This window comes from Anthonomus grandis, chromosome 5 (genome assembly GCF_022605725.1).
Source record: "Anthonomus grandis grandis chromosome 5, icAntGran1.3, whole genome shotgun sequence".
NCBI classification, from domain to species: domain Eukaryota; kingdom Metazoa; phylum Arthropoda; class Insecta; order Coleoptera; family Curculionidae; genus Anthonomus; species Anthonomus grandis.
In genome coordinates this window covers 17,958,144-17,984,939 of record NC_065550.1, presented here as the reverse complement: position 1 = coordinate 17,984,939, position 26,796 = coordinate 17,958,144, and the positions used below count along the sequence as shown (strand labels likewise).

General features: G+C 32.0%; 1 protein-coding gene across 2 annotated transcripts in view; it reads left to right on the top strand.

Moving 5' to 3' along the window:
- The window catches only part of LOC126736007 (homeobox protein orthopedia-like), an 85,365-nt gene extending 58,859 nt beyond the window's left edge, over positions 1 to 26,506 (top strand). For both annotated transcript variants that reach the window (XM_050440187.1, XM_050440188.1), the window contains exons 4-5: positions 2,868 to 3,023; positions 18,779 to 26,506. In XM_050440187.1, coding sequence (XP_050296144.1) covers positions 2,868 to 3,023; positions 18,779 to 19,089 — 467 coding nt within the window. In that variant the 3' untranslated portion in view covers positions 19,090 to 26,506. The remainder of the gene's footprint in view (positions 1 to 2,867; positions 3,024 to 18,778) is intronic.
- The last annotated feature ends 290 nt before the right edge of the window (positions 26,507 to 26,796 follow it).

The window sequence follows — 26,796 nt, the reverse complement described above, 5'->3', positions numbered from 1 at the left end:
GGGACCAAATAACCGAAGAATATACCAGAAACTTTATTTTAAGTATGCCACGACGTTTGCAAGCTGTAATTGATAACAACGGTGCGCTTACTAAGTATTAATATTTTTTTATTCCATATCGGCAAAAAAAATAATATTAGTTAGTTTTGGTTTATTTATAAAATGTGTTCCAAATAAAAATAAATATCGAAAAATAAAAATGTTTTGTATCAATATTATTATTTAAATATGTAATTATTAAGACTCCAAAAATTCATAATGCGGAAATATGCTATAATAGGCCAAGAGACAATTCCCTACCTAAATTTTAATGTCCCAGTTTTTTTTCGGCACGATGGTACCTTCTGTAGAATAGTTGACATTATGATAGATCAAAATTTCTATTCATTATTTTAGTTTCCAAGTTGTTAATAAAAATGTCGCTAAGGAATGGTTATAAACAATAAGTCAGTTGATAAATCCTCCTTTTGTAAAAAAAGGATTTGTAAGTAGAAGTCCATTTTTGAAGTGGAGTGGCTATAATAAAGCGGGTTGTGAAGGGCGGGAAGAATTTTCTCCACAAATGAAAACATCACAGCTATTAGAGCTAGTTAGAGTCTGATGATGATGAGTGAACTCATCAAAATGCATAACTCTTGATAAAAAATTGGCATTTTCATTTGTGGAGAAAAGTCTTCCCGCCCTCCCAACCCGCTAAAAAAAGGATTATTGAATTAAAATAAAAGGTTTGATCTAGGATATTAAATAAGAATTTTAATAATTAAAATATTATTTTTTTTTAACTTGTTAATAACTGTTAATTTTTTCGGGTATTTTTCAAGAAATGAAAAGAGATGTTTGTAGTTCAGGTCTGATGATGCCCTAGTTGGGCCAGACATGTAATGGAAATTTTAATGAAATGGTTTGTATGTAATAATATAAGGTAAAGATATTGTAAATTTTCAACATTTGTTTTGTTGTTCTTTTAATTTACTATTAAAATGGTGTACATAATATTTGCTAAAAAATATCTAATAAACATCCTGGACAAACGCAACTGGGTAAAACTTTAAAAAGTCTTGTAGGTATATCAAAAAACTGATATTGATACTTAATTAAGTGTAGTCATTTGCATTATAGTATACAGTAAGTATTCAAGAAGTTATTAAAGATTTATTAAATAAAATTTTTTTTCTTGAAATTAACATGCTGCGCTGAAGCTCAGAAGTTGGGAAGTTCAGGACAGGTTTTAGATTTAGATTTATATACTTTTTTAAGGATTAGCACCTTATACTGAAACTTATGAAATATTTATCTCTCCAATCAAATTCTAATCCTTTTTAAATACTACAAGATAGGTTTACTTAAAATATTTTTCCTTTTTTTGCTATAAAAAATTATCATGATAAGAAATACATACAGTGTGACAATTTAAAACCTTACAATGGCTATATTTAAATTTAAAAAAAAAACAAAAATCGCTAAAAACTCTTTCTATAATAGGAAGGGGAAAATAAAATAAAGCAATAGATAATTTGCGTTAACTTACCCCTTTACCCAAGTCAAATCAACTTTATAATTTTAAATATCAACCCCCTGCTTGTGATACCTTATCTGAAGGCTCCTAAAAAATTCTTTTCAATGGTGCCTTACAAAGCTAACTTCAATTTTATTTATTAGATAAATTATTACTTATTTAAATTCCAGTTTTTATTATTAATTTGAGAAATTTTGAACAACATTTCCATTGTTTTCAAGACAATAATCGAGTCTGTTTTTAAATTCCTGAACAGGGATCTATGGAAATAGCTTCTCAGCATTCTTAAACCATTTATTCCATCAGTTACTCTGTAGAATCAGGTTGTGTCTTAAAAAAAAATGTAGGTGACTCCAGAGGAAGAAATCAAGAGACGTTAGGTCCGAGGCCATTCAACAGAACTTCTTATTTCATCCATAAGTCTTCCTAGTTGACTAATTCATGAACTTTCAGATGTTCGTCAGATCTTTCTACCATGTCAGCATTGTCAGCATACATTATGCCATTTAAATTTCTATTTATAAATAAAGAACCAATAATGTCTCCTAATATACCAGCTCGAGCATTACGTGGACGTATTATCTATGTCCTTCTCGTTCTCTACTTGTAGTTTCTTGTCATTCCAGTAACGATAGTTTTGTTTATTTACGTGCCCAGTTAAATAGAAAGTGCGCTCATCAATAATTCAAATATTTCTGATGAACCGAGATTCTGCATTAATTTTAGTCTGCCAGAATTTCGCAAAATTTACTTCTTTTGTGGGGGCATCAAATCCAATTTCTTTTGAAAAGAATTTGCATATAGATAAAAAGAATGTATTTCAAACTGTCAAGTACAAAACAAAAGTACTTCAGTTTATTTGCGATTTCAATTTTAAAAAATTGGTAAAAGTACCAGTCTCCTAAAAATTTTTCGCTAGTTGGCGAATGTACATACATGTGGATTAAAGTTGTTTATGGCTGCCTCTGGTTAAATACTTAATATGTTCTTAACAAATACTCATCTTCTTTACCATAAATAAAAATAATTTCCACACAATCAATATAACATTGTTGCAGATAACTGCCATTTCTCGTGCAAATCGTATCGAAATAAAAATGAAATGTAAAAATTAGAATAACAATATCGTTTTAACTCTTAAAAAAATAGAATTTGAAATGTTTTACTTCTAAAGTGAAAATAGAAAAAAATAAAAACATTTTGTAAGAGCTTGTACATAAGTTTCAGTTCTTTAGGATAAGTGAAAAGAAAGTTAGCTATTACATTATTTTGTTCTCTTGTCTAATTCCTCAGATATAACTTTTATAAGTTTTCTAAAGGTCGCCCTGTACAACATCTACATTTTTTGCAGGACTGTCTCAACTTGGTCAGGGCACGGTTGCAATGGGCGGTTTTGGCCAAACCTTAGGCCAACTAAATCAAACTTCTAGTCTAAATTCATCATTACCTATAAGTAGTTCTACAGCAAGTACCGTATATCAAGCTCATTATGGACTTAATTCACTAGGTAAGTTAATGTCTATTTAAAAAAACAATAAGATTAGTTTTCGAAATGTTAAACATAAAAAAACATAAAAACAACGTTTCCAAAAAGCAAGACACGGATATCTTAGAAACATCATATTCAAAAAAAAATGGACGACTATTTTCAATATTATATTCAAATCTAGTCGGTTTAATAAAACTCTAAAACTAAACTGTAACACTCTTTAAATCTACCCTGTATAACATTACCATTATATACAAATTATATTACCATATTAAAATATTATTTATCTTATGCATGGCAATTAAAAAAAAGGATCTTATTTTTTGTTTACGTTAATGGACACCTAAGCAATTTTAGAACTATTTCTGTGCAACTCCATTTAAATATTTCTTCCTTATAATTATTGTATTATTACTTTTTATAATTTATCAAAAACATTTAATTATTTTAATTTTTGTTTTACCTAGCTCTCATAAATATGCGATGTTTATTAAAAATTGTTTTTTTTTTAATATTTAAAAATGCATATTTACCATTTTAAATTGACCATTTTAGACATTTCAACTAATCAATTTTAACTGTTAGTTTTTAATTGTGAAGTAACAATAGGGGAATTAATAAAGATATTTGATTTTTATAATTTATAATTGTGGTAGAGCTCTGAAAAATACGTAATACAGGCCAAACCGTAGGCATGAAGAAAAATTTAAAAGGCTTAGGGTTTTATTTCGCCGCATATTCAACTAAATCTAAGAAATGTAAATAAAATGTCAGATTCTTATAGCAAAATCTATTGAATTCTTTGGAAAATACCATACTGTGTCCAGGCATACGGTATGTCTACAAATACTAAATAATAAAAAAACCATTCGTCAAACAAAGTGCAAGAACACATCAGACCGGTTTTGTATTGTGTTCGCGACCATTTTATTATTGACACTTCAGGTCAAAAATAACCAGTTCATGTAAGTATATGATTTCACAGCTCTAAGGTGGTTTTACAATATACATTAAGAAAAGCAATTAGCAGTTGTAATGTAGCCCGAGGCTTCGCTACTGAACTACTACTCATGCATGGGTTCTAATTGGTTCCGCAAACTGATTTACCATTCCCCTATTTACCATGATCTTATTTTAATGAGTGTATGTACTCTGAACTATTTCCACAGCGTCTATGCTTATTGTGTATTTTGTATTTTATTCATTTGCGTCATTGATTTTTGTATGAGACTTTAGTATCTTCAATCTTTATTTAAATGTAAAAATAATATTCTGTATTTTGGTTTCTAAAGCATTTTAGTTTCATATTTCGTATATGTTACTGACCATAAGAGAGTAGATGGATGGGTTAAAAATGTCTAAAGCCTTGTTAGTCTAAAGACACCGCAGCTTCGAAGAAGGAAGTTACTATTTTTTCTTGTCTTCATTAACTTGTTTGAGTTTATTAAGCCTCATACAGTAGTGAGAACGCGCAAGTTGCAAGGAACAAATTCATTTAAAATTCAGGGATGTGTTCGAAAAAAAAACGCTTGGACACGTTAATTATTTTTTGTCGCGATTTTTTTGATGATGAATCAACTTTTTTCTTTTGAAATGAAGCAACGACCATCAACTTCAATTTTTTAAATAGAAACACCCATTTTTTATTTTATGTTTTAATTCTGTATAAAATTTTAAGTATATTTTGTATACCATGTCTGTGCAGTATAAGTGCAGTTGCAAAGTTTAAAAGTATAGTGCGTTTAACTGAAAAACAAAGAATTGAAATTTTGATGATGGTAGGATATGGCGACAAGACTCGAACACAGGCCGAAGTTTGCAATCTGTTTAACAATAAGTACCCGGAGAGGCTTATTACACGTTCGGTAGTAAGCAAAATTGAAAAAAAGATTAGAGATTTTGGTCATGTTAGAGACAAGTATGACCTGGACTGTCCCACGCTTCCAGAAGACAGACAATTAGATACTTAGATCAACTCGATAAAAAATAAAAATCCACGTGTCCGAGGGTTGTTTTTTTCGGAACTCAAAGATGATACAAGAGGCAGACTCATTGTCATATAGTTTTCTTAATGTATAGTTTCCATTTAGGAGCCCTGTTGATTTATTTTAATTATATTTCGGTCGTAAATTTCCAATATTTTGAAAAAATTCTCTTATTGCTCCCATGTTTAAATCTGGTGAAAGAAATTACCTAAGTACAGAGAAATTTTTTATAGACTTATCTATTCTGAAAGTGTTAAAACTCTTCATTCCTCAATTGGCAAGATAAAAAATCTGAGTATGTATCTTGTTGCTGTGGTAGTGGTAAACAATCTTAAGATGCTTTATTTAAAGAAAAACATATAAGCCATCTACTTTAAATCTTAGTTTTTATTATCGGTTTTCTTGAAACCAAAACTTCGTGTTCATTTTTATTGTAAATACTCAGTTAGCACGCATGACGGGTCCATCAGGGGACTTTTATGCACAACTGCCTCTGGCAGCTCACCGTTTGACTCAGTTAGCAGATATAGGCAAACTATAACTGATTACGGTTTCTTAAACGATAGATTAATAGTAACAAATCTTATAATCTATCAAGATTTTCTGTTGGGTGCCTTTCAGAGTCACAAGGATATTGATGCTTGTTATACTGATTACAATACTAAAGTCTATATAAGTAGTTTGGATGATTGGTTACAGTTTGGTTACAGGTTGGTAGCTTCCAGACGCAAGCGCATCAATATGTTCAGACAAATTATTATTATACCTTTTGTTCCTTTCGCTCTTGCAAAATAAAAAGAATAATCTATTTATATGCACGAGTTGGCTTCAAATTTATTAATGATCTGCAGAATTGTAATTAGTTTTTATCTGAATTTGGTTTTAATACTGTAGGACGCACAAAAAACGGCAATTTTTTTCATTATTTCAATATTTGCTTTTATAGCACTAAAACTAAATCTTTTCGAGAACTGAAACTATCCTTAGCATTATCCAATTTCTAGAATACAGACATGTTTTATTGAATCTAATCAGAAGATTTTTTGATAAAGAAATTACCGCTTAAACATAAAACACGAGTATAGGAAGGTGTTAATTTTTTAATTAACACGATCATTTAGATAATTTTTTAGTAAAGAAACTTATCAGCTTTTGGATGATTTTTCAAAATATTAAGCTTTTGACAAGATCATTTTTTTTTAATTCAATTAAAAACTAATTTATTAACTTTGATAACTAAATAAAATATTAAGATTTTTGAGAGCCTATAAGCCTGTAATAAACCATGATTTCAGCTACTCTCTCTATAAGATCCCCATGAGAAAGAGAGCGATAAGGAAAATATAAAGTAATAATTAATGGAAGTAGTATCTAGATGGCGCCTACATGCACACAAGAAAAAAATGTGGTGGACTGATGGAGGCTAAAAGACGACAGAAACACAGACAACGTTTTTTCAAGTGGCCATGAAAAAACGTCATTTATTTTACTTTATGGCTTGAAATATCAAAAAATTTAAGATATTTTTTTATACTTTCATTATGTAGTAAGTTTTAGTCCTACCAATATGTCAGTACACAAATGGTCTAGGGGACAAGGAAAAAAACCGTTTTATTTTTAGACGAAAAAATTTGTTTGAAGCAAGAAAAATTATTTGTTGGAGATTTCTTTGAACATAACTTATTACAATCATCATATTAAGTTATTCTTGTTGATATTAACTAAATAGCTTAAATTCTCCAAGGCATATTTGGTAAACTGAAAAATATATTCACTACAATTTTTTTCTGCCAGTTAGTGAGAATTTGTGTTAATACTGTATGTGCAAGATCGCCAGTATATGCAAAGGCAACAGGTTGATCGTGAAACACGAGCTGTTGGTATGATACAGGGTGGTGAGAGCATCCGCGACGTCTCTGAAGCTGTAAATTCCGGGTTGAAATTCGAGCAATATCTGAAATTATGTCCGTTTGGAATACCTTTAAGAAAAAAGCTGCATTCATCAGAAAAACAAACATCATCCTTACATCATTATCATCCTCGTTAAGTTCCTGCACTAGTTTAGTTTTGTAGGGATGAAACCTATGTTTTTTTGAAATCCTCTGGACACTTCTGCGTGAAATATTTCACTCAATTTTTTTTTACTGAGTGTGTGATCGATTGCCATATAGCCCAAAACTGCAACTTTTACAGCTTCATTTAGGTGTTGATTTATAACATTTATAGGTTTGTTTGCAAATGATCCTGTTTCAGCAAATTTTGCCACCAAGTTTATGACGTACTTATGGTGTAAGTTTGCATCTGGATGTAATTCATTGTAGGGGAATGCAGTTGCTCTAGCACAATCGTTATTTCTGAAGAAAATTAAACTAATTTTCAACACTCTCTTGAAGCAAATATGGTAAAACTTAAAATTCTCATACAGTCAATTTAACCAAACCAAGATACCAAAGATAGACTAATAACTAGCAATATTTTGTACAGAATGGTAATATTCCAAAGTACTATTGTAATAATATTTGGTGTTATTTTGGGTATATTTTGTCATATTAAAGAGGATAATAGTAGCAACTTGACACTTGGGTATTATAATTAGGATCAAATGACCTTTAAAATGAGGTATCACTCGACCCCAATTTTTTTTAAAATTTCAAGATAGCTGTCACCCCAGTGTAGGGGGTTGATAGTAAAGGTTTATAAATACGAGATTATCTTGTCCCCCTCAAATCAAAATCATTTTTTTGATTTTCGGAGAAATTCGGAGTGAAAAATTTTCGGTGCGCCGCTCTGTATATACATAAAGCACTACGCAAAAAATCAGTAATAAAAATGTTTTAAGACTAGTTTTAATTACTTTTTGCATCACTTAAATAATACATACATAAAATGACTATAAAATTAGAACGGAACTTATATACAAATCTATATACAGTTGTTAATACGGTTTTGCTAAGTCAAGCAGAAAAGACCAAGGGTGATTAAACACGTGTCAACGAGCAATCACCCCTAAATTTTCCTGCCTGACTTAGTGAATCTACCCGACAGACCACAGATGTAAATAGCTCGTGCGGAGCTAACTAAACTAACTATTTACATACTTAGTGCGGAGCTATTTACATCTGTGTATACATAAATCTAATAATCTATAAATATCTATAAATATACATAATCTATAAATCTGTATATACATAAAGCACTACGCAAAAAATCAGTAATAATTACTTTTAGTTTTAATTACTTTTTGCATCACTTAAATAATACATACATAAAATGATTATAAGATTAGAACTTATATAGAAATCTATATACAGTTGTTAATACGGTTTTGCTAAGTCAAGCAGAAAAGATCAAGGGTGATTAAACACGTGTCAACGATCAGCCCTAAATTTTCCTGCCTGACTTAGCGAATCTACCCGACAGACCCTTTTATTCTATAACGGTGAGTTTATATCTATAATAGTAATAATATGGAGCTTTTATTGTTTGTACCTTATAATACTTAAATATACTCTTATCAATTTTTTTACCGGTTTCCTTGTCGATCGTTAGGATAAAATAATATATTGTATTTATTAAAAAAATATACTATACGGATTACTATCAAAAATGAGAATCAATATTAGAAGGCGACAAAAACATGTTACCCACAAGTATAAATACAAAAATATAAACACAAAGCCGGCCATGAAAATCTTTCTTTTAAGACTTATCAGTACGATAACTTTAAAAAAATAACACACTAACAGAGATTGGTGAAAAAATTTCTGCGAAGAAAAGTGAATCAAAAAAAAAATTTTTTAAAACTCATCAAAAGTGCCGGAAACTTCACAGTCGTTAATTGAATATTTGAGTAAATATTCAATTAACGATCAGATTTAGATATGTTTAAGATTTTTTGCTGAGAACTCACATCTAACAAAAATGAACATACTATCTAGAACTCTTATACAGGGTGACCTGAAACTACATTGGAATATTTCATCAGCCCCATCTAGAGCTAAAATAAGACAAAAACTTCATATATAGTACTGTCGAAAAGTGCATAGTTTTTTTATTTACAGGGTTTTCGATATTACGAACATTGTCTTTATTTTAAAATTAGCACGACATTTCGGTTGGGAAGTATCTCCAACAATTATCAAGTGTTAACTAACAATAATACCTATTCTACAGGCATATATACTAGAAGTGTATGTAGATGTAAGTGTATCTGATGTAAGTGTGTAGATCTGACAGTGTCCTGACAGTATATCGGCTGTCCCATTGCAAAAGACAGTAACTGCATTAATACACAAGTTGAGAAAAATCGATTTTTCTAAAATTTACAAGCCGCAAGTCATTATTAATATAATTATCAAAAAAATCTTATGGAATGTTAGACAACCTGCATTTACAATTTTTGAACTATTTTTTATTCAATTAATCAGTCATGATAGTAGATCGGCAGTCCAATAACTAACTTTGCATAGATTTTAATAAAAAAATTAAACAAATTGTTTTACATCAAAACAGAGTAAATGCCCTTGCTGTGTTTTGTTATAAAATAAGATGTATTTAATTTTTTTTTACTATAGCATAGTAAGGACTCTTACTGTGTTTTGACAAAATTTTTTAAAAATATTAGTAGGTAAAAATGGATATTTTAAGAAATAGAAAATACAATGCAAAACTACATTTTTATTATTCCGTAGAATAAAGGGGAAAACAAATAAGTAAATTTTTTAACACAAAAACAAAAACAATACATATTCGTACTAATAAGCTAACAAACGTCCATTAAAAGTTTGTTGGTAAGTCAAAACGGTACAAAAATTATACGAAACAGGTAACCTAAAAAACCAGACTAAGAATCGCCATCTATGGCTTCCAATTGTTCATGATTTACCAAGTCCAAAGATGTTTCTGACTCTGGTAGGGTTTGCCAAAACACTTTTCTATTTTCGCGCATTAATGGCACTAAGTCTTTTAAAATAACAGTTTTTTTTCACGTGAAATTCCTCGTATATTTAAAGCATTGGGCGTAAATGTACCAGGAAAATGTTTTTTTGTAAAAAATCCAATTCCTTGTATTCGTCATTGAAATCGGTTTTATATTTCATGCAATTACTTCCCCGTGTAAAGCAAACTTCTACTAAATTTCCTAACAAAAACCCCTTTAAAGGATCATCCGTTTTTTTTGTGGTACGTTTCTTATTTTGCCATAAGTGAAATTGATTTAATTCAAGTACTTTCTATATTTCTGTTTCTTAGAATCTTTTGTTCTATATTTCCATTACCGTACGCCATCGGCAACCATGTGGGTATGTCCCTTTGTAAGATATCGTATAATGATCTCCTGTGGTCCGGAAGCACGATTAACCTCAGTAACCAGGGACGTATAAAGAACCCAATTTTTGTTCTAGGATGTACAGTTATCAGCCCAGAAAATAAAATGGGAGACATCTCTTTCTTTTTTTGTTATCTGAAATAAAGCGTCAACAATTGCCTCAGCCTTGCGTCCCCCTAAGGCTTCGTGCCAAAGCACACAGTAACTTTTGTTTTTAGAATTTTTATTTAAAGTGGCAAAAGTCAAGTTAAAGACCACAAGGCGGCTGGTGAAAATTGCACTTTTACTTTGCGGCATAATGGGCAAAATTATAACCTTTTGTAAGTCCATGGAGTAAATACGTTTCGTCAAACTTACTTTTTCTTCGGAGTCTTTTTTTATAAAGAAGATTTGCCTTTTCAGCTTTAGCACGGTGAGTATCCAGCTGTTCCTGAATGCTATGATCTTCTTTATTTTCTAGCACATTCTTTAATATTTTGCAGTCCTCACAAATGTCTGATTTAGGCTGGCAAAGCGAAACATTCATCTGCTTTAAAACTTGTCTGTAAACCTCAATTTTACAGACTGACGGATGTTTTGAGTTAAAATCATCATACATTCTTTTATAAGTTAACTCTCTTGGTAAGTATCTAATATTAGGAGCGTTTTTTTCTGCGATTGTGGCTAATGGAGGGTTTATACGACTCAACGTGGTCTTTGATTAAATCTTTATTCAGATGCTTTCGGCAGCCTCCTCTACGTTCTTTAATTTGATTACCACAAAAACCTTGTTTAATGGCCAGAACTAACTCGGTTATAACTGAATCATTCGTATATCCCAGAGTATTTAAAAATGTGCACCTGCATACGTCTAAATCTTTGGAATTTTGTGGTAAAGTGATAAAGAATAACGCCTTGATTCGCACCTCTTACGTATTGCTGATTGTATCCTCCGCTTAACAGAAACTAGTTTTATATGTTTGTATAGCCATTTTCGCCTACTGGTGTAATCTAGGTTCCGTATTCCATCCATATTTTTTTTCGGTGATCTTCTGCTAGTTGTTGTTTGCACATCCTACCACACTTGCCTTTACACGCTGGTCTTATTGGATGCTTTTCTTTACACCTTTGGATTTTTTCTTTTCCCTTTAGCCTTCTTTTCCGAGCGAGCTGAAGAAACAATATTCTTTGTACGCGCACTTACAGGCAACATTATATGAGGCAACATCCTACTTTGGCTACTTACTAGAGTCGAACTGAGTATTAAACGCGACACTCTTACAGTTACCTGGTAAAGTTTGTGGTGGGGGTAACATGTTCTGAGAAAATTATAACCAATTTTCAAATCAAAATACAGTAACTGAAAAAACCATAACAAAACACAGTAACTACTTGGTAGTTACATGGTTTTGAAATGAGTTTTGTTAGTTACTGTGTTTTGTTATGAGAAAAAATTTCACCGACTGTCAGTTACTGTGTTTTGGGCATGTTAGATCTTCCTTATTTATTATCCGATTTTAGTTTTAAAAATACCAAAAGATACAGCAAAACACAGCAACTTCAAATCACTGAAAAAGGCGATTTTGGCTAAAATGTCAGTTACTGTGTTTTGCAATGGGACAGCCGATATGTTGTGAATATCGACGGTGGCCTGGCTGAAGATTCCTTAGTTTTGCGTGATGCAGGTTGCTTCCAAGAATCTTCCTTTCTTCCAGTGTTGTTCCTTGCACAAAATCTTTGCTTTTATCCAATGTATGTTGTGGCCATTGGACCAAGCGTCTTCTGTTTGTTACTCCTAATCAGTAATCTGGATTTTCTTCTTTAGATCCACTTTCGATGTTATGGACTTCTGTCCTGACTTTCAATGGTACCTTTGTCTCGCCTATGTATGACTCTCCACATTCACAGGGGATTTGGATAAATATTTAAGAACATTTATCTGAAAAGAGAAACTTTAAATAATTTAAACCAGTATAATCTTTTAAAAGTCTATTTCGGTTGATAGTTTAAGCGTCAATTAAAAATATATTTAAAAATAATAAGCTATTAGTACATTCTGAAAACGCCAACTTCTCAGTACCCTAAAATAACGGATAAGTTGTCTAAAAATCCGTTTTTTCTTAAATTGTTCTATATTATTATTATATCTCGGAAGACACTCCAAGGCAAGAAAAAAGTATATATTCCATAAGAAATATCTATGTAATGGACATTTTAAAAAAATTACCGTCCATCCATTTCGACATTCCACTTCTTATTACGATATATTCAAGTGCTAAAAGCAATAAATTAAAGCAGAAACAAAAAGTTTTTTCATTTAATTTATTTGACAGAAATTAAATCATGTCATAATTTTTATTTTATCTTTTAATAAATTAACATAAAAGAAACATTTCTTTTTTTTGACAAGAAATATAGCTGTAATGTTTGCAGAATAAATATAGATAAAACATGAAACAAAGTTTATGATTAAAGTCAGCTGTTACATGGGGCTCTAATAAGCATTCGAAGGATATTTGCGCGTGAATTTCTCTAATTCGAATATATCAAGAAAATTTTAGGAGTTTTAATAGTCTTGTCTTGTCCTTACTACTATTGGTAATTAAAAACAAATGTATTAATAAAACTAACCATACATTAACTTTATGAAATTAATAAAAGATACATTATTTACAATTATATATTTCTAGTTATGTACTTTAATTTATTTATGTCTATTTTGTAAATCTGAATTTTTGCTATTTTGATAGTTTATAAACTCATTGTATTGGTTGTTTTGATAAACATATATTATTATTGTTTTATATTTTATTATGATAAATAACATTGCTACTTATGAACATTTTATTACGTCAATTAAATCAATTTTTTTGCTGAAATTTTATTACTTTATTTTAAGGCTTTATTAGCTCAGTTGCTGGAAAATAGAATATTCTCGTTTTAAAAATATAACATGGAAGGCCCAAAAAAGTTCTACTGATCACAAAGAAGTTTTGTTCTAATTATATTCTTTATATATCACGTGTTAATATTTACTATAAAATTGAGTTGTAAATTAGGTTACTATGAATTATTGCTTATTTTATTCCTGGAAGATACTAAACAGATCACTCCTAATATCTCATATTATACATCTTATATAATTGTCGGACATTGTTCTAGGTTTTAAAAACAAGTGTGACACTTCGCTTCAGTTGTAGATGAATGAACTGAACTACGTTCTACAGGCTTATATACTCTAGTTATGCACCTATGAACCCAGATAATCCGCCTTCTCTTCTTTAACGTTTTTCTTATTTATACGATTGTGATAAATCCTCTAAATTCGTACGGTGTTGGCAACAATTGTTGCCATTCATGATCGAGTCATTTGTCTAAGTTTTGTCTTCTGGATCGTAGTTGTATTGAACTTTTACGGAAAACCATTCTACCGAAAATCTTATTATTATTGTCACTATTTTGTAAATATTGCCCAATCTGTGTATGTGGTTCTGCCCCCCAAGAACATTTAGAAAGTACAGGCTTAAATCTCTCTATAATGTCTATTACGAGTAAAATATTGATGCGATTCAAGAATTCGTTCACACCATTTTACCCTTTTTGCAAATGTATCGTCCACATACCGAAAGCATAATTTTTATTCCATATAGATATTTCCCTGCTCAACCATATTATTTTTGAACCCTTTTTTTCACTTATGACAATGTAAGTGCTATAATTAACTACTATTCCTAATTTTATTAAAAAATATTTATGAATATTGCAAGACCATTTGTGGCTGAGAAAGTTTAAAAAGGCTTGATTATTGGTCTCTTGCTTATTTTGGTCTCTGCTTATTTTATTCTATTTAAATATTATCAGAAAGTCTATATCGTGTTGTAAGGGTAAACTAAATAGTATGCTTTATCATATATAAGGGTGAAGTCTTTTCTCAGCATGTTCTAGGAATATGAACAATTAGAAATCGTTTTTAGCACTTACTTAACGTGTAAAAGTCATTATTCTATAAATGTGGTTAGAATTAACTTCCGTTTATTTTGTTTTGGAGAACCTAGGTATACGGGTTTTTAAAATACCTTATGAAATTAAATGGTTTATAGTTGCGAAGTATTTTTTTTAAATTTGTATTTTTAATAATTAGGAATTAATAACAAAACTATTTAAAAAATAAATATATTTTAACGTCGATTAATAATGTCTTTGTAAATACAGCAGCCTGAGTCGCATTAAACTTAATCAGATTGCACTCACCCGACTCCCAAGAGGATGTTCAGTTCGGCATTAATAGCTGTTACTTCGCGATGCCTATGGCACTGAGTATCGGCTGAAGTCCTCTGATTAGGCGACTTAAAGGAAGTACATACATTGGTGTCAGTCATCAGAAAAGCTGTAGATTGAATAAGAAGTCTTGTCGAGAAGGTCCTTGATATATAACAGGAAGATGGTAGGGGACAAGATGCATCCCTGACGGACACCAGTGTTAAATTGAAACCTCTACGACGTGTTACCATCTAAGACAACCTGGATGGATAGGAAGCTTCCAAGCCAAGCAATGAGAGTTGGTGGTAAACCATAAGAATACAGTTTATGTAGAGGTTTTCATTCCAGACCGTATCAAATGCCTTTGAAATATTACAAGCTATTGCACGGGATTCACAATATTTCTCGATAGTCTTAGCCCAAACATGCGTGAGATAGGCCCACAGACCGCCAGTGGACCTGTGTCTTCGAAACCCATACTGACAGTCGCTAATGATGTTTGTATACTCCAGGTAATTTAAAATTTGCTGGTTGACAATTTTCTCCATTACAGTGGCGATTGCCAGGACTAAAGCAATCAAACAGTTATTGATAAACACAGTCTTTCTTTCATTTTTGAGTATCGGTTGAATCCGCGCAAAAGTTTCTAGTCTCCAGAGAAGAGAGCTCAGATATATGTATTGATTATATCAGCAGGAACAAAATATAAAAAATTCACAAGTTATACAATAAAAATTAACAGTTACGCATCTTGTTAAAATATTAAATAAAATATAAATATTCTTCCAAATTCCGTAATGTATAAACTGATAACTTAGTTTAGTTAGGAACTTTAGCGGTTTGCTAATCGACGAAAATGGTATTGTTGCCATTTGTTCCAAATTTTCAGAGTATTGGTACAGTTTGTCTTGAGCAATATTGAGATCGTCTGTATCGATCTTATTTAATTTTAAAGGTTGAAGATCTGGGATATATTCTTTAGTTGGTAAATGTTCACAACATTTGTAGGGAATAAGTACGGGCTGATTTTTATAGCTGATATTTTGATAGGTTTCAACAATATATTTTGCTTGAACTCTGGTGCTACCAATGAAGGCTGTACAAGAGGGTTAAAGTTGCAGGATACTATTTAGATTTGGTCTATATTTTGGACTTTATAACCTTTGGCTAGAAGAACGTGAACTTGGCAGGTTTGTGGTAGTAGTTGGGCGTTCTGCTTCAAGAGTTGTGCTTCACAAATTGCATCTTCAGCATGTCCAGGCAGATTTTCTGGCTTCGTCCTAAGATTTTACAGTGTTCCAAATTTTGCAAAGATAAAGTTGAAATGATGTGATGAAATCCAGTTCTATTATCTGATATAGGTATAGGGTAAACATGATATAAGGTATAAGCTTCTGGTTCTACAAGAGGAATTTTAAAAACGAAAACTATTTTCGAGTCAGATTGATATGCTTCTAATTCAATTTTGGTGAAATATTGAGCAATATTAGATGAATAGACTGGTAAGGGTAGATTGTTCTTATTTATTGCTTGAGAGATGTGTTTAAGAGAGCTGATCAAATCAATTGGTGTGATAATGGAACTATGTAGAATTTTTAGTCGTGCAAAGGTGATGGCATTTTGAATATCATTTAAGGAGTCTTTAAATAAAGGCATAGCTCTCCATAAGAGATTCACAGGTGTCAAGAACTCCTATTTTCACAGCATAATAACTCGTAGTATTAATAACGTAGTAATAACTCGCAGTAAGATTCGCGGTAGAATCTTTGATGGTTTTAGAATTTTTTGTTATACGTTTCTTCGTCGATCTGCAACTTCTGTGTTGTTGAATTGAAGTTCTTAATTACAGAAGTAGTAACCGATATTTCATTTTTCATCAGGGATTCAATTTGCGTTTCGTCACGGGCAATTTTTTCGATGCAACTATTGAAGTATTTACCATCAGAGGCATCTAGGTTACCAGTAATAGATTTCAAGATGGTACCAATTCCGTTTATAAAACCACGTTTTTCTCTGAAGGAATAATTTTTGGTGTCGGCAATGATTTCTTTAAATTTTAAATTTACTGAGTCGGAAATTTGGCTAAGAAGACTTATGTGGGTTTGGACTTCTGTTTTAAAAATAGTCATTTTAGGGGTCTGTACATTGTAAAAATTATCTAATAGATGGAAAAGTTTAAAATAATTTCGTTCTTTGATATTGCTTCTTTTATTGGAAGTAAGTCTTTATAGACTAAAAGTGTCCATTTGTTATTTGAAATTTTTATGTTTCCCTCTTCATGTAGAAAGATTCCTATGGTGTTGTTTATAGGGGTAAGGAATGTTTGGGATAAGGACATTGCGAATAGAAAAGAAGAAAATTTATTCAGAGTAGGGTTTTAATCTGTCGAAATTAATTTTTGAAAATTGATTTGTCTCGAGGTTTAATAGTTTTGCGGAGTTTTGGAAAATTTCAATTGTTTCGAAAGGACCATTAAAAAGGTTTTCAGCTTTAGACTTAATTTGAGATTCTTTCACATAAACCTTGTCACCGATTTTGAAATCATAGTTTTGTTTTGATACATGTTCATCGTGTCTTGCCTTTGCTTTTTCCTTTTGTGTTTCAGTTCTTTGGCGTGCTTGTTTATAGTAAAAGTCCATTCGATTATTAAGATCTCTAACATATTTAGATATTAGTTCTTTTTGATTGTATAAATTTTCAGGGGACCGACTTGAAGTATGTCCGAAAATGAGTTCGTATGGAGTAAATCCATGCGTTTTATTGCGAGTATAATTGTAACAGATTACCGCGTAGGGTAGTACTTGAAAAGGATGTACATCGGGGTTATCGGCGTAGTTAGCACGAATCATTTCGGAAAGGGTTGCATGAAATCGTTCAATAGATTCGTTTATACAGAAAATATTATCCGTTTTACAAACTTATTATCATTACATAATTGCTGCATTTACTCACAAAATTCATTTCGGCGATCAAAATCATCTTACGATAGCTCTTGAAGTAAGAATATTTTATAAGGGTGGAACTTTGCTTTTTTCAATACTTTATGCACAGTAGATCGCAATAAATTAACATTAGAAGCCGTGCCGCTTTGGGATTATCTTGGACCGCTAACAGAACGTTAAGGTCATCTTCTTCAGTTATTGAACCCCGACCAGCCATTTGAGTATCGCTAACATGCCCGAATTCACAAAACTTTGGTTCAACTCTGCTTACCATCCTACAATATCATCATACAATCGATGGGTTCGGGCATTTTTCCAGAAACGGTCCATTCCATTTTTATTGAATTTATCCGCTACTTTACAGATGCACTATATGAATTAATTTTATTGCAGTCAAGAGGCAAGAAAGTAATAAAAAGAAACAAAATTAAATTAATACAATTTGAAAACAAAGACCGGTTAACTTTCAAATAAATAATAATTTTTAAGTAGCTAAATATTCTTACCAGCCCATGTTTTCTCCATTCATTCAGCCCATATTGTCTCCACCCAGAAATCCTGTGTCTAGAAAACATACCCGATTTCAAATACTATGCCTTTTGGGCCTAATTCCGGAAGAAATAAGACTTGAAACTCGAAATCATGGTAAATAGAAAGGGATTAATATCAACAAACTTTTCTTGATCCGACGTCAAAACTGTTAAGAGTGTCACTAACATCACTACTATTAAATTTTCTTAACGTCAAGTCACCCAAAGATGATCCCCGTCCGAAATTCCGCTTTGGTGAATCAAGTTTCATGGGGCTATAAGCTACGGTCTTCATCAAAGGGTTTTGTCACTGCGCATCCAAATTTCATCGGACACTTGGATATGGTTGAGTTGTAGTTTATATAAGCCCTAATGTTGACCCTATACATTTTTTTATTGATTCAATCAAGTTTTATCAGGAAAGCTGTATTTCTTGTCTTCAATTGATATTTTTGTTAATATTATTATAAAATGTTTCAAAGATTGTGTTGAGTTACTGATCTGATCTCGACCTTATTAAAAGACAAACCATATAATCCATCCTCATTATGATACACAGGCCCCTACAAAGCAATACTCACGCTTAAGCACATAGCATAAGCATATGTTTCAGATTGCTACCCACATTCTAAATTCTTTAATCCAACACCCGCCGTTCCAATAATAAACCGTTCATCCCCGTACAAAAAATCCATTTTCGAAACAGATAAAAACATTCACGTACATTCAGAATTGATTTATTTCGTTGCAGGTGATAGCATGATGACGTATTGTAACAATGGTGGCGGCGGCGGGGGGACTCCGGGAGGTGGCAACGGAGCAGGAGGCGGCGGTTCTCCGCCTCCACAGATCCCGTGTTCGAATGCGGCGGCCGTCACGCCGCCCGTAACGTCGGGAGCCTCCCCAAACGGCGGTGGAGGCGGAGGAGGGGACCCAGATGAGGACGTGTGGCGTGGCCATAGCATCGCTGCGCTGCGACGCCGGGCGTCTGAGCTGAACGCCGCGATCCCTTCTTACTTACAAATCAATTACGACACACACAACAATGCATCCGTATATTAATAATACGACTGATGTATTTTAGGTATTTGCTGAGACGGAATGTAATGCCTACCTGGAAGAACGCTAATACGGAAGGAATGGAACAGGTTTTTGTGTACATGTTGTAGTATTTGTCCCTTTGTTCAGTTTTAGCTGAATCATGTGGTACCTATAGAATTCATAAAGCAAAAAAGAACTGAAACATTATTTTTTCTTTAACTATAAGTATATCTAAACGTGAAACCTAAATTTTTGAACAGCTTTGTGAAGTATTCAGTCAGTTCACATTAGATCAACTGTAGGGGAAAATGACGATAATAAGCTTATTAGTTTGTTCTATACATGATTTTAACGGAGCATCTTGTTTCTTAGATCTCAAAATTACCGTTAAACAATTTCTTGCAAAAGTGACAAACATATGCTTTACTTCTCCAGCATTCACACAATTTACACTTTGCATGAACCCATCCCGACATGAGGAAAAGTGTACTACCTGACATATCAAACTTCATCTTTACCTGACTTATTGTGAATTAAACAGATTTCTTCTATTTATCCAAGGTAATCTTTATTATAATCTTGTAAATCGTCCATGTAATTTATTGAGGTTGAGGAATTTGAAGAATCACTGTGGCCGTCAAATTTCGTTTTTCTGACATGATTGACTTTTTGATCCTTTTGGATTCACACTTTTTTTTGTTTTTCGGCTTTTTTTGACATTGTCCTCTTTTTTTCTAATTTTCCTTCTTTTTTCTTAGTAATTTTTTTCTTGACTTCTTTAGTTTCTAAGGAGTCCCTAAGAGGAGTGCTAGTTATATGCAGTGATGGTTACTTTTCTTTTTAACTCTTGCAAACTGTTCTCAAGTTAAACCAAATGCTTATTTATTTACATCCTCTACAAATTTGTTTAGGTTTTCCATTTGCTCAGTAAAAGTGCTCCTGAATCATCCCGCACTAATCGACAAGGTCTGAAAAAACAAACTTGGCTCTTACTATATTACACACTTTACTATAATAAATTTTAACGTTGCCAGCATTATAGCATAAATATTTAGTTACTATAAATTACAGAATATTTTTCAGCATGGCCCAGCAATATAACAGCTGAAAATTGTATTTTTTTCCGTTCTGTTCACAGATTTCTTTATGAGGTCTGTGTCTGAGGTATCTACAATAGCGAGCATTGTTTCCTATAGTCAACTCTGCCGGTGTGTCATTCGTTAATACGTTTTTATCTTACAAGAACATAAAAAGGCAAGAGAGGTGTTTTGTTAACAAACATATTCTCGATTCTCTGTTGTCAAGTTTATACACATTTTTAAAAGAGGACATTTTCAGCTATATATCAACACATATAATAATGTTAATTTAACTTATTGATGTAAACCAAGACTGTCAAAACATATCAAGGGAAAACCGTCATCATAAACCTAGAATAAAATGGGATCATAGATATAAACCCAAATAATAACTTCTTAAGAAATCTATAATAATTATAAAATATTCAATTTCCATAAAAAGACTTTTTATTAGATAATTACTTTAATGAGAAACTTTAAAAAAACGCATAAAGAGTTTATAAACGGTAATATTGTTTATAATTTAAAGCATAATCTATTATTAATAAATACTTGTCATGTAAATATTTTTTGACGACGTCACTGGTAACGAGTTCGGTTCCTTGAGTCGGTGGAATCAACAATGCGATCGAGCGGCATTGCGATGTTGTTGCCTTTTTCTCTAATGTACGTTACCTGCATTCATAATAATGACTTTTTTATATCTTAGTTTCTTATCATATTTAATTTAAAAAATGCTTCATATTTTATTAAAGAAAAACAGGAGGATTGTGTTGTGCCTGTCAAAATAAGCGACAAATTTTTATAATATTATACAGTTTTTTTTGCCATTTCTTCATAAGCATTTGGCATCATTACATCAGAGATGTTGCAAGATAATAAACTGCCCATAGTTCTACGGCAATGTCAATGTTAGCCTTTCAATGTTCTAAGGTTTTTACCACAATTATTCACTGCAAATTAGATATTAAAATAAAATACAACACAACCACTTTTCTATACATTTTTTGTTCTATGCGCTTTAATAAAACTTCATAGGTCATTCAAGCATAATAATATAAACCTAAATAAAAATAGTTACTGCAAGGAAAAATTAAAAAGTTTAAGGTAGAGCAAAATGACATACAATCTTTTGTTTAATAATTTCATCGTAAAAAATCCAAATTCTATTATGTCTTTTAATTCGTTGCAAAAGCGGATTCCAAGTATCCATATAAAATCATTTTCATGAATGGGTTTTGAACATAAACTGATTTCAATAAAAAACACAAAAATATCTTTTTGCTAGCGCGTCAGGCAAAATGACATATGATTTTATCACATAAACGCAAGATGACATAGACATGAAAGAGAAACCATGAAAACAAATAATAATACGATAATAGGTATACGAATAATATAAATATTAAATCACATTCTTACATAATATATTGAAAAAATACAAAATTCTTATTTTTTTTTTTTATAAATTTTACTTAATCTTTGCAAGCTTCGCAAATAAAAAAAAAGTAAATTTTCATTGACACCCCAGCACATTCTGCATGAGCCCATTGTTTGCATTGCTAGCACCGAATCCACTTCTTTCGAGACCTAGAGCGACTGAATAGGACGTTAAAGTAGATACATGGCACATCTGAGTCGTCTTCATCGTCGTTTACAAATGAATCAAGTTCATCCTCTGGTTGCACCAATCGTTTAGTTACTCGAGCTCTAGTACTCTTTCTTATTTCTTTTTCCTCCTTTTCAACTACTTTTTCTTTCAATTCATTGACAAATGCTGTCATAACTATTTTTTGCCCTTCGGCGCACTGACGCTTTACTAGCTATCGGCATTGGCGATAATTCTGTCAACATTTTTTCATGTCTGGAATGATGTTAATTGAAATCGAAGAATGCTGCATAGCAGAACTCGTTGAAGGCTGGTTATCAGAAGTCGTAGAAAGCTGGATTGCTAAAAAATCAGATTGGTGAGAAAAACTTGTAGAAAGTAGATCTGATTCCGACTAGTTCATATCTAAATTAGTAACCACTTTATTACTTAAAACTTTTTCATATTGGTTTTGGTTTAGGATGTCTGTAACTGAGCTAGGTAAAAATAGGTTGTCTGGCAAGATGTTTGGATTCAAAGGATTAATACCGGTAGCCTTAAATCCGCTGAGAGCTATTTCAACAGTAGCAGCTTTGCTGTAGGCCTGTCCAAATAATGAAGCAATTTTATATATAGAAACTGTCCGTCCTGGATGAGCCTTCAACCATGTTGTTACTTCTTGGTCATAGTAATTTGTCAGCGGACCAAAAAATGCGACATCAAGCGGTTAAAGTCGATGAGTGATTTTCTTTCGCAAATACTAAGGACTCCAGCTGTTTGTGGCTTGCGTGACCATCACTTAAGAAACAGTTCTCCGGTCATATAGGCAGATTCGTTATATAAGGGGAGAGTGCCAGGTGAAGCGTCATCATACAAAGTCTGGTTTAATTTTTCCAAGAAAAAAATGTCAGGGTCAAAATTTTCTGCACTATTGACGCTTACTACTGCTGTGTAGTAGTAATTCCTCTCTCAGCGCTAGCTAGTTATAGCACCGACTTGCTTTTTACCCTTTTTGGCAATATTTTTTGTGTGTTTTGAACCGTAGTAAGCCCAGTTTCATCCATATTGTAAATCATCGTTCGTTGAATGTTCTCTTTTCTATTATTTCTTGCAATTTCTTGAAATATTTTTCAATTTGTGGTATGTTAAAAGCTTGAACTCTGGCTGCTGACGTAGCTTCTGGGATTCTTAGAGATATGGATTGATTGCGGGACAAAAACTTATGAATCCACTCCCTGCTGGCCATTTTTTTCTCTCTATTGAAATGATGGTCTTAATGCGCTTAGCAAGTTTGTACGCCAGAAATCTCTCTTCTTTCTAAAATTCTCTTGGATGCGAGTTACCCCAAAAAGCCGAGACTTCAAATCTAAGATATGATTAACCATTTTTTTTGACATTTTTCCATATCTTCAGTAAGCGACTTTTAAAATCGCCCTAAGCGCTTTTTCACACCACGAGCATGTATATTTTTCTCTTGGGCACGTCTACGTAATGTAAATAAATAAATAAATATGCCTTTATATTACGGAAATCGAAAATTACAATAACAATTATTAATGCGGCGAGATCTAGCCTATGGCTACTCTATCTAACCACACACTTAAAAATGGTACTTGAAAATAATATATATATATATATAAATTCGAACTATAAATTTATTAAATTTATAGTTATTTATTAAATTTATAGTTATTAATTTATAGTTACTAATTTATTAAATTAGTAACTATAATTAGGCTTACAAAACAAAACAATCCTACACAGACATAATCATATCATACAATTAATCAAGTAATATAGTTAACTAAAAAGTGAAAAAAAGAAAAAACATGATTTTCGTAAAATACTAAACTATAAACTACTATTAAAATAGAGTTTGGCAGATTTTTTGAAAGAAGCGAGTGAGTGCTTACACTTCAGATCATGAAGCAACGCATTATAGATTTTAACACCGGTATAGCTAAATGAGGCTTGAAATTTGGTAGTTCTATGCTTAAGAACATAAAAATTTTTGGAATGACGCATATCACGACCATGAATGCTACTGCAGCTTACCAGCTTCTCATACAAGTACTTGGGGACAGTTTCATAAATGAAACTAGCCATATAAACTTTGAATCGTTCTTCCAGCCTTAGCCATTGAGATTCGATAAATAATGGTGTTACATGGTCATATTTTTGCTTACAATAACTAAATTTTAGGCAAGCATTTTGTAATTTTTGCAAGCTTTATTTATCTCTTTGAGCAAGGGCTGGCCAGAATAAAATGCTTCCATACATATAGTTGATAAAATATATGAATGGATATACATGTACAAGACGTTAAGTTTATAGTAAGCTTTTTGTAAAATATTAGAAACATGATATTCAAAATTAAGTTTATTATCGATAAATATTCCTAAGTTTTTTTCGCAGCTAGTCGGCTGCAGATTAACTCCCTGGATGGAGACATTCACCCCCAAATCAGGAATCCCAAAAACCAATAGTTTTGACTTAGCAGCATTAAGAGCCAGCTTATGGAAACTAGACACCTGCACAATAGCATCAAGATCAGAATTTATATTCCCTATGGCGGTATTAATTTGATTAATTGAAAATGAGTGATAGAGTTGAACATCATCCGCGTATTGATGCGACTTGCATGTTTTAAGAAACTCAAGAAAATCAGACGTGTAAACTGAAAACAAAAGTGGTCCCAAAATACTACCCTGCGGAACTCCCTGGCCAATAACTACATATTGCGAAAATGCTGAACCGAGACGTACTCTTTGCACTCTATTAGCCAAATAATCACAAAGAAGATACAAAGCTGAGTCGTGTAGGCAAAAATATTTTAATTTGGCAAGCAAAATAGAATGATCAAGAGTATCAAATGCTTTACTGGTAGTAATAGTCTAACAGCACCATTGCAGTAGCTTTTTTATTATCTATAGCACGAAGAATATCATCGCATACATGCAATAGTGCTGTTTCCGTACCATGCCGAGATCTGAACCCAGACTGGGTACAGGAATAATTTTATTATTTATAAAAAACGTTTTTAATTGCTGGTTCATGGCTTTTTCCAGTAAATTATTTATTATAATAAGGCTATTTACTTTGGGAATGGGTAATAAATCCGCCTTTTTCCATTCGCTGCGAAATTTGGATAACGAAAAGGGACTAAGAAAAATAAATCATCTTGATGCCAATAGCATCAGATCCAAAGGAGACAGACTTTATATTCTCAATATCACTCTCACTCATCTCCCTAAACTTAAACTTGTTCTCAACATTAGGGTGTACTTTATTAATACATTTGGTATTTATTTCATTATTAAGAGTAACAGGTAATGAATTAGTTTTCGGAATACTATTAATAAAAAAAGAATTAAATTGTTCAGCATCGATAACAGTATTGGAGTGCGCTGGTAACTTTGAATTCTTAGGTGTTATTTTAAGACACTTAAAGTTTTTCAAAATGAGGCCGGATCCTCTTTAAATTTAAAATTTAGAAAAGATTTTTTTTCATTTGCAACTGCGCTTGTTACCATATTTCTAATTTTCTTATATTCATTAAAAGAGTTTTAAGTTTTTAATTTTTTGTACTTTGTAAGGGCTTTTTGTCGCAATTTTATCATAAAAAGTATATTACCAGTCATACAAGAGGCTCTGGCCTTGGTGAATCTCGAAGTTTTAAAGGGTGCATGAATATTAAACACACCAGTCAGATTCTGCTGAAAAAATGGAAACCATTTCATTCACATCAGAGAGATTAAATATATCTTGCCAATTAATACTAAAAATGTCATTAAGAAAGTCCACAAAAACGAAATTGGAATAATCTCGATACGTATGAAAGGATACAGGAGGGCGTGTTTTTTGCAACTTTAATTCGGTTTAAACCAGTGATCAGAAATGTCGTCCATGTTGATTACTTGGACATCAGCCGACAGGACCGACGTAGGAGTTCGAACAAGTTGTGCCAAATTATATTTATTGAAAAGTTTACTGAGAGCAGTATATCCAGGGCTGTTGACTTGCAAAATATCCACATTGAACGCCCCGCCAAATACCAAAAGATCAACCTCAGGCAAAAATCTAACAATAGCTTTCTCCAAATCATCAATACACGAATTACGAAGGTTTATGTTAGGTGGGCGGTACAGTGATCCAAAACATATGATCCTACCATTGATTTATTATTAATTTAGTACAAAACCATAGCTGTTCCAATACGCTACTCTGGGGTGGTCGTTTTTAGAATTTGAAATGTTAATGAATTGTTAATATAAAAAACGACTCCGCCCCCACGACCATCTCTATCTTTACGTATAATATTATAATTGAAAATATCTATGCTGTTATTTTGTACTAAGTTACTTAACCAGGTTTCTGATGAGCCCAATTACATCGTACTTTTCAGCCCTTAAAAATTCACTAAAGTTGCCAAATTGTGAAAAAAGTGATCGGACATTAAAATGAGAAAAACAAAAATTATTTTTATTACTTGCAGCAGCCATAAGCTAATATGAACGGTATACACACACAAAACGCTGTCCGCCAATTGAGAAAAAACTAAAAATCGAATAAGTCATAGCCAATAGACCTTGTAAGCATCTACGCAAAAAGAAAAAAAATCTTAAGTATATATTTCAGCCTAAGAAGCGATTCAATAGTGAACACAACACAATACACATTTTTAAATTTAACAAATATATATATTTATTTAATATATATAATATAAAAAAAAATAACCGAAAAAATGTACCGAGCAATGCATACAAATGCGAAATCGTTATTTGGATCTATTAGAGGTTTGTCGCAGCTGTAACGTTATTGTTAAATTGAAAAATCACTTATACATATATTTTGTGACGTTGCTGGGTTCCAACGGAAAATCTTACCAGAAGTTGTCCAGACATTACTAGGGCCATACTTTTTCTTCGCTTCAAGAAATGCCTTGTATCTTTGGGGAGTTAAATCTTCAAATATAGATACTTGTTGATTTTTCAGCTTCTTTTTTTCCATTAAAAGTTCATTTCTCTTCAGGTTGCTCGTGAAATCTACTATAGTTGGTGG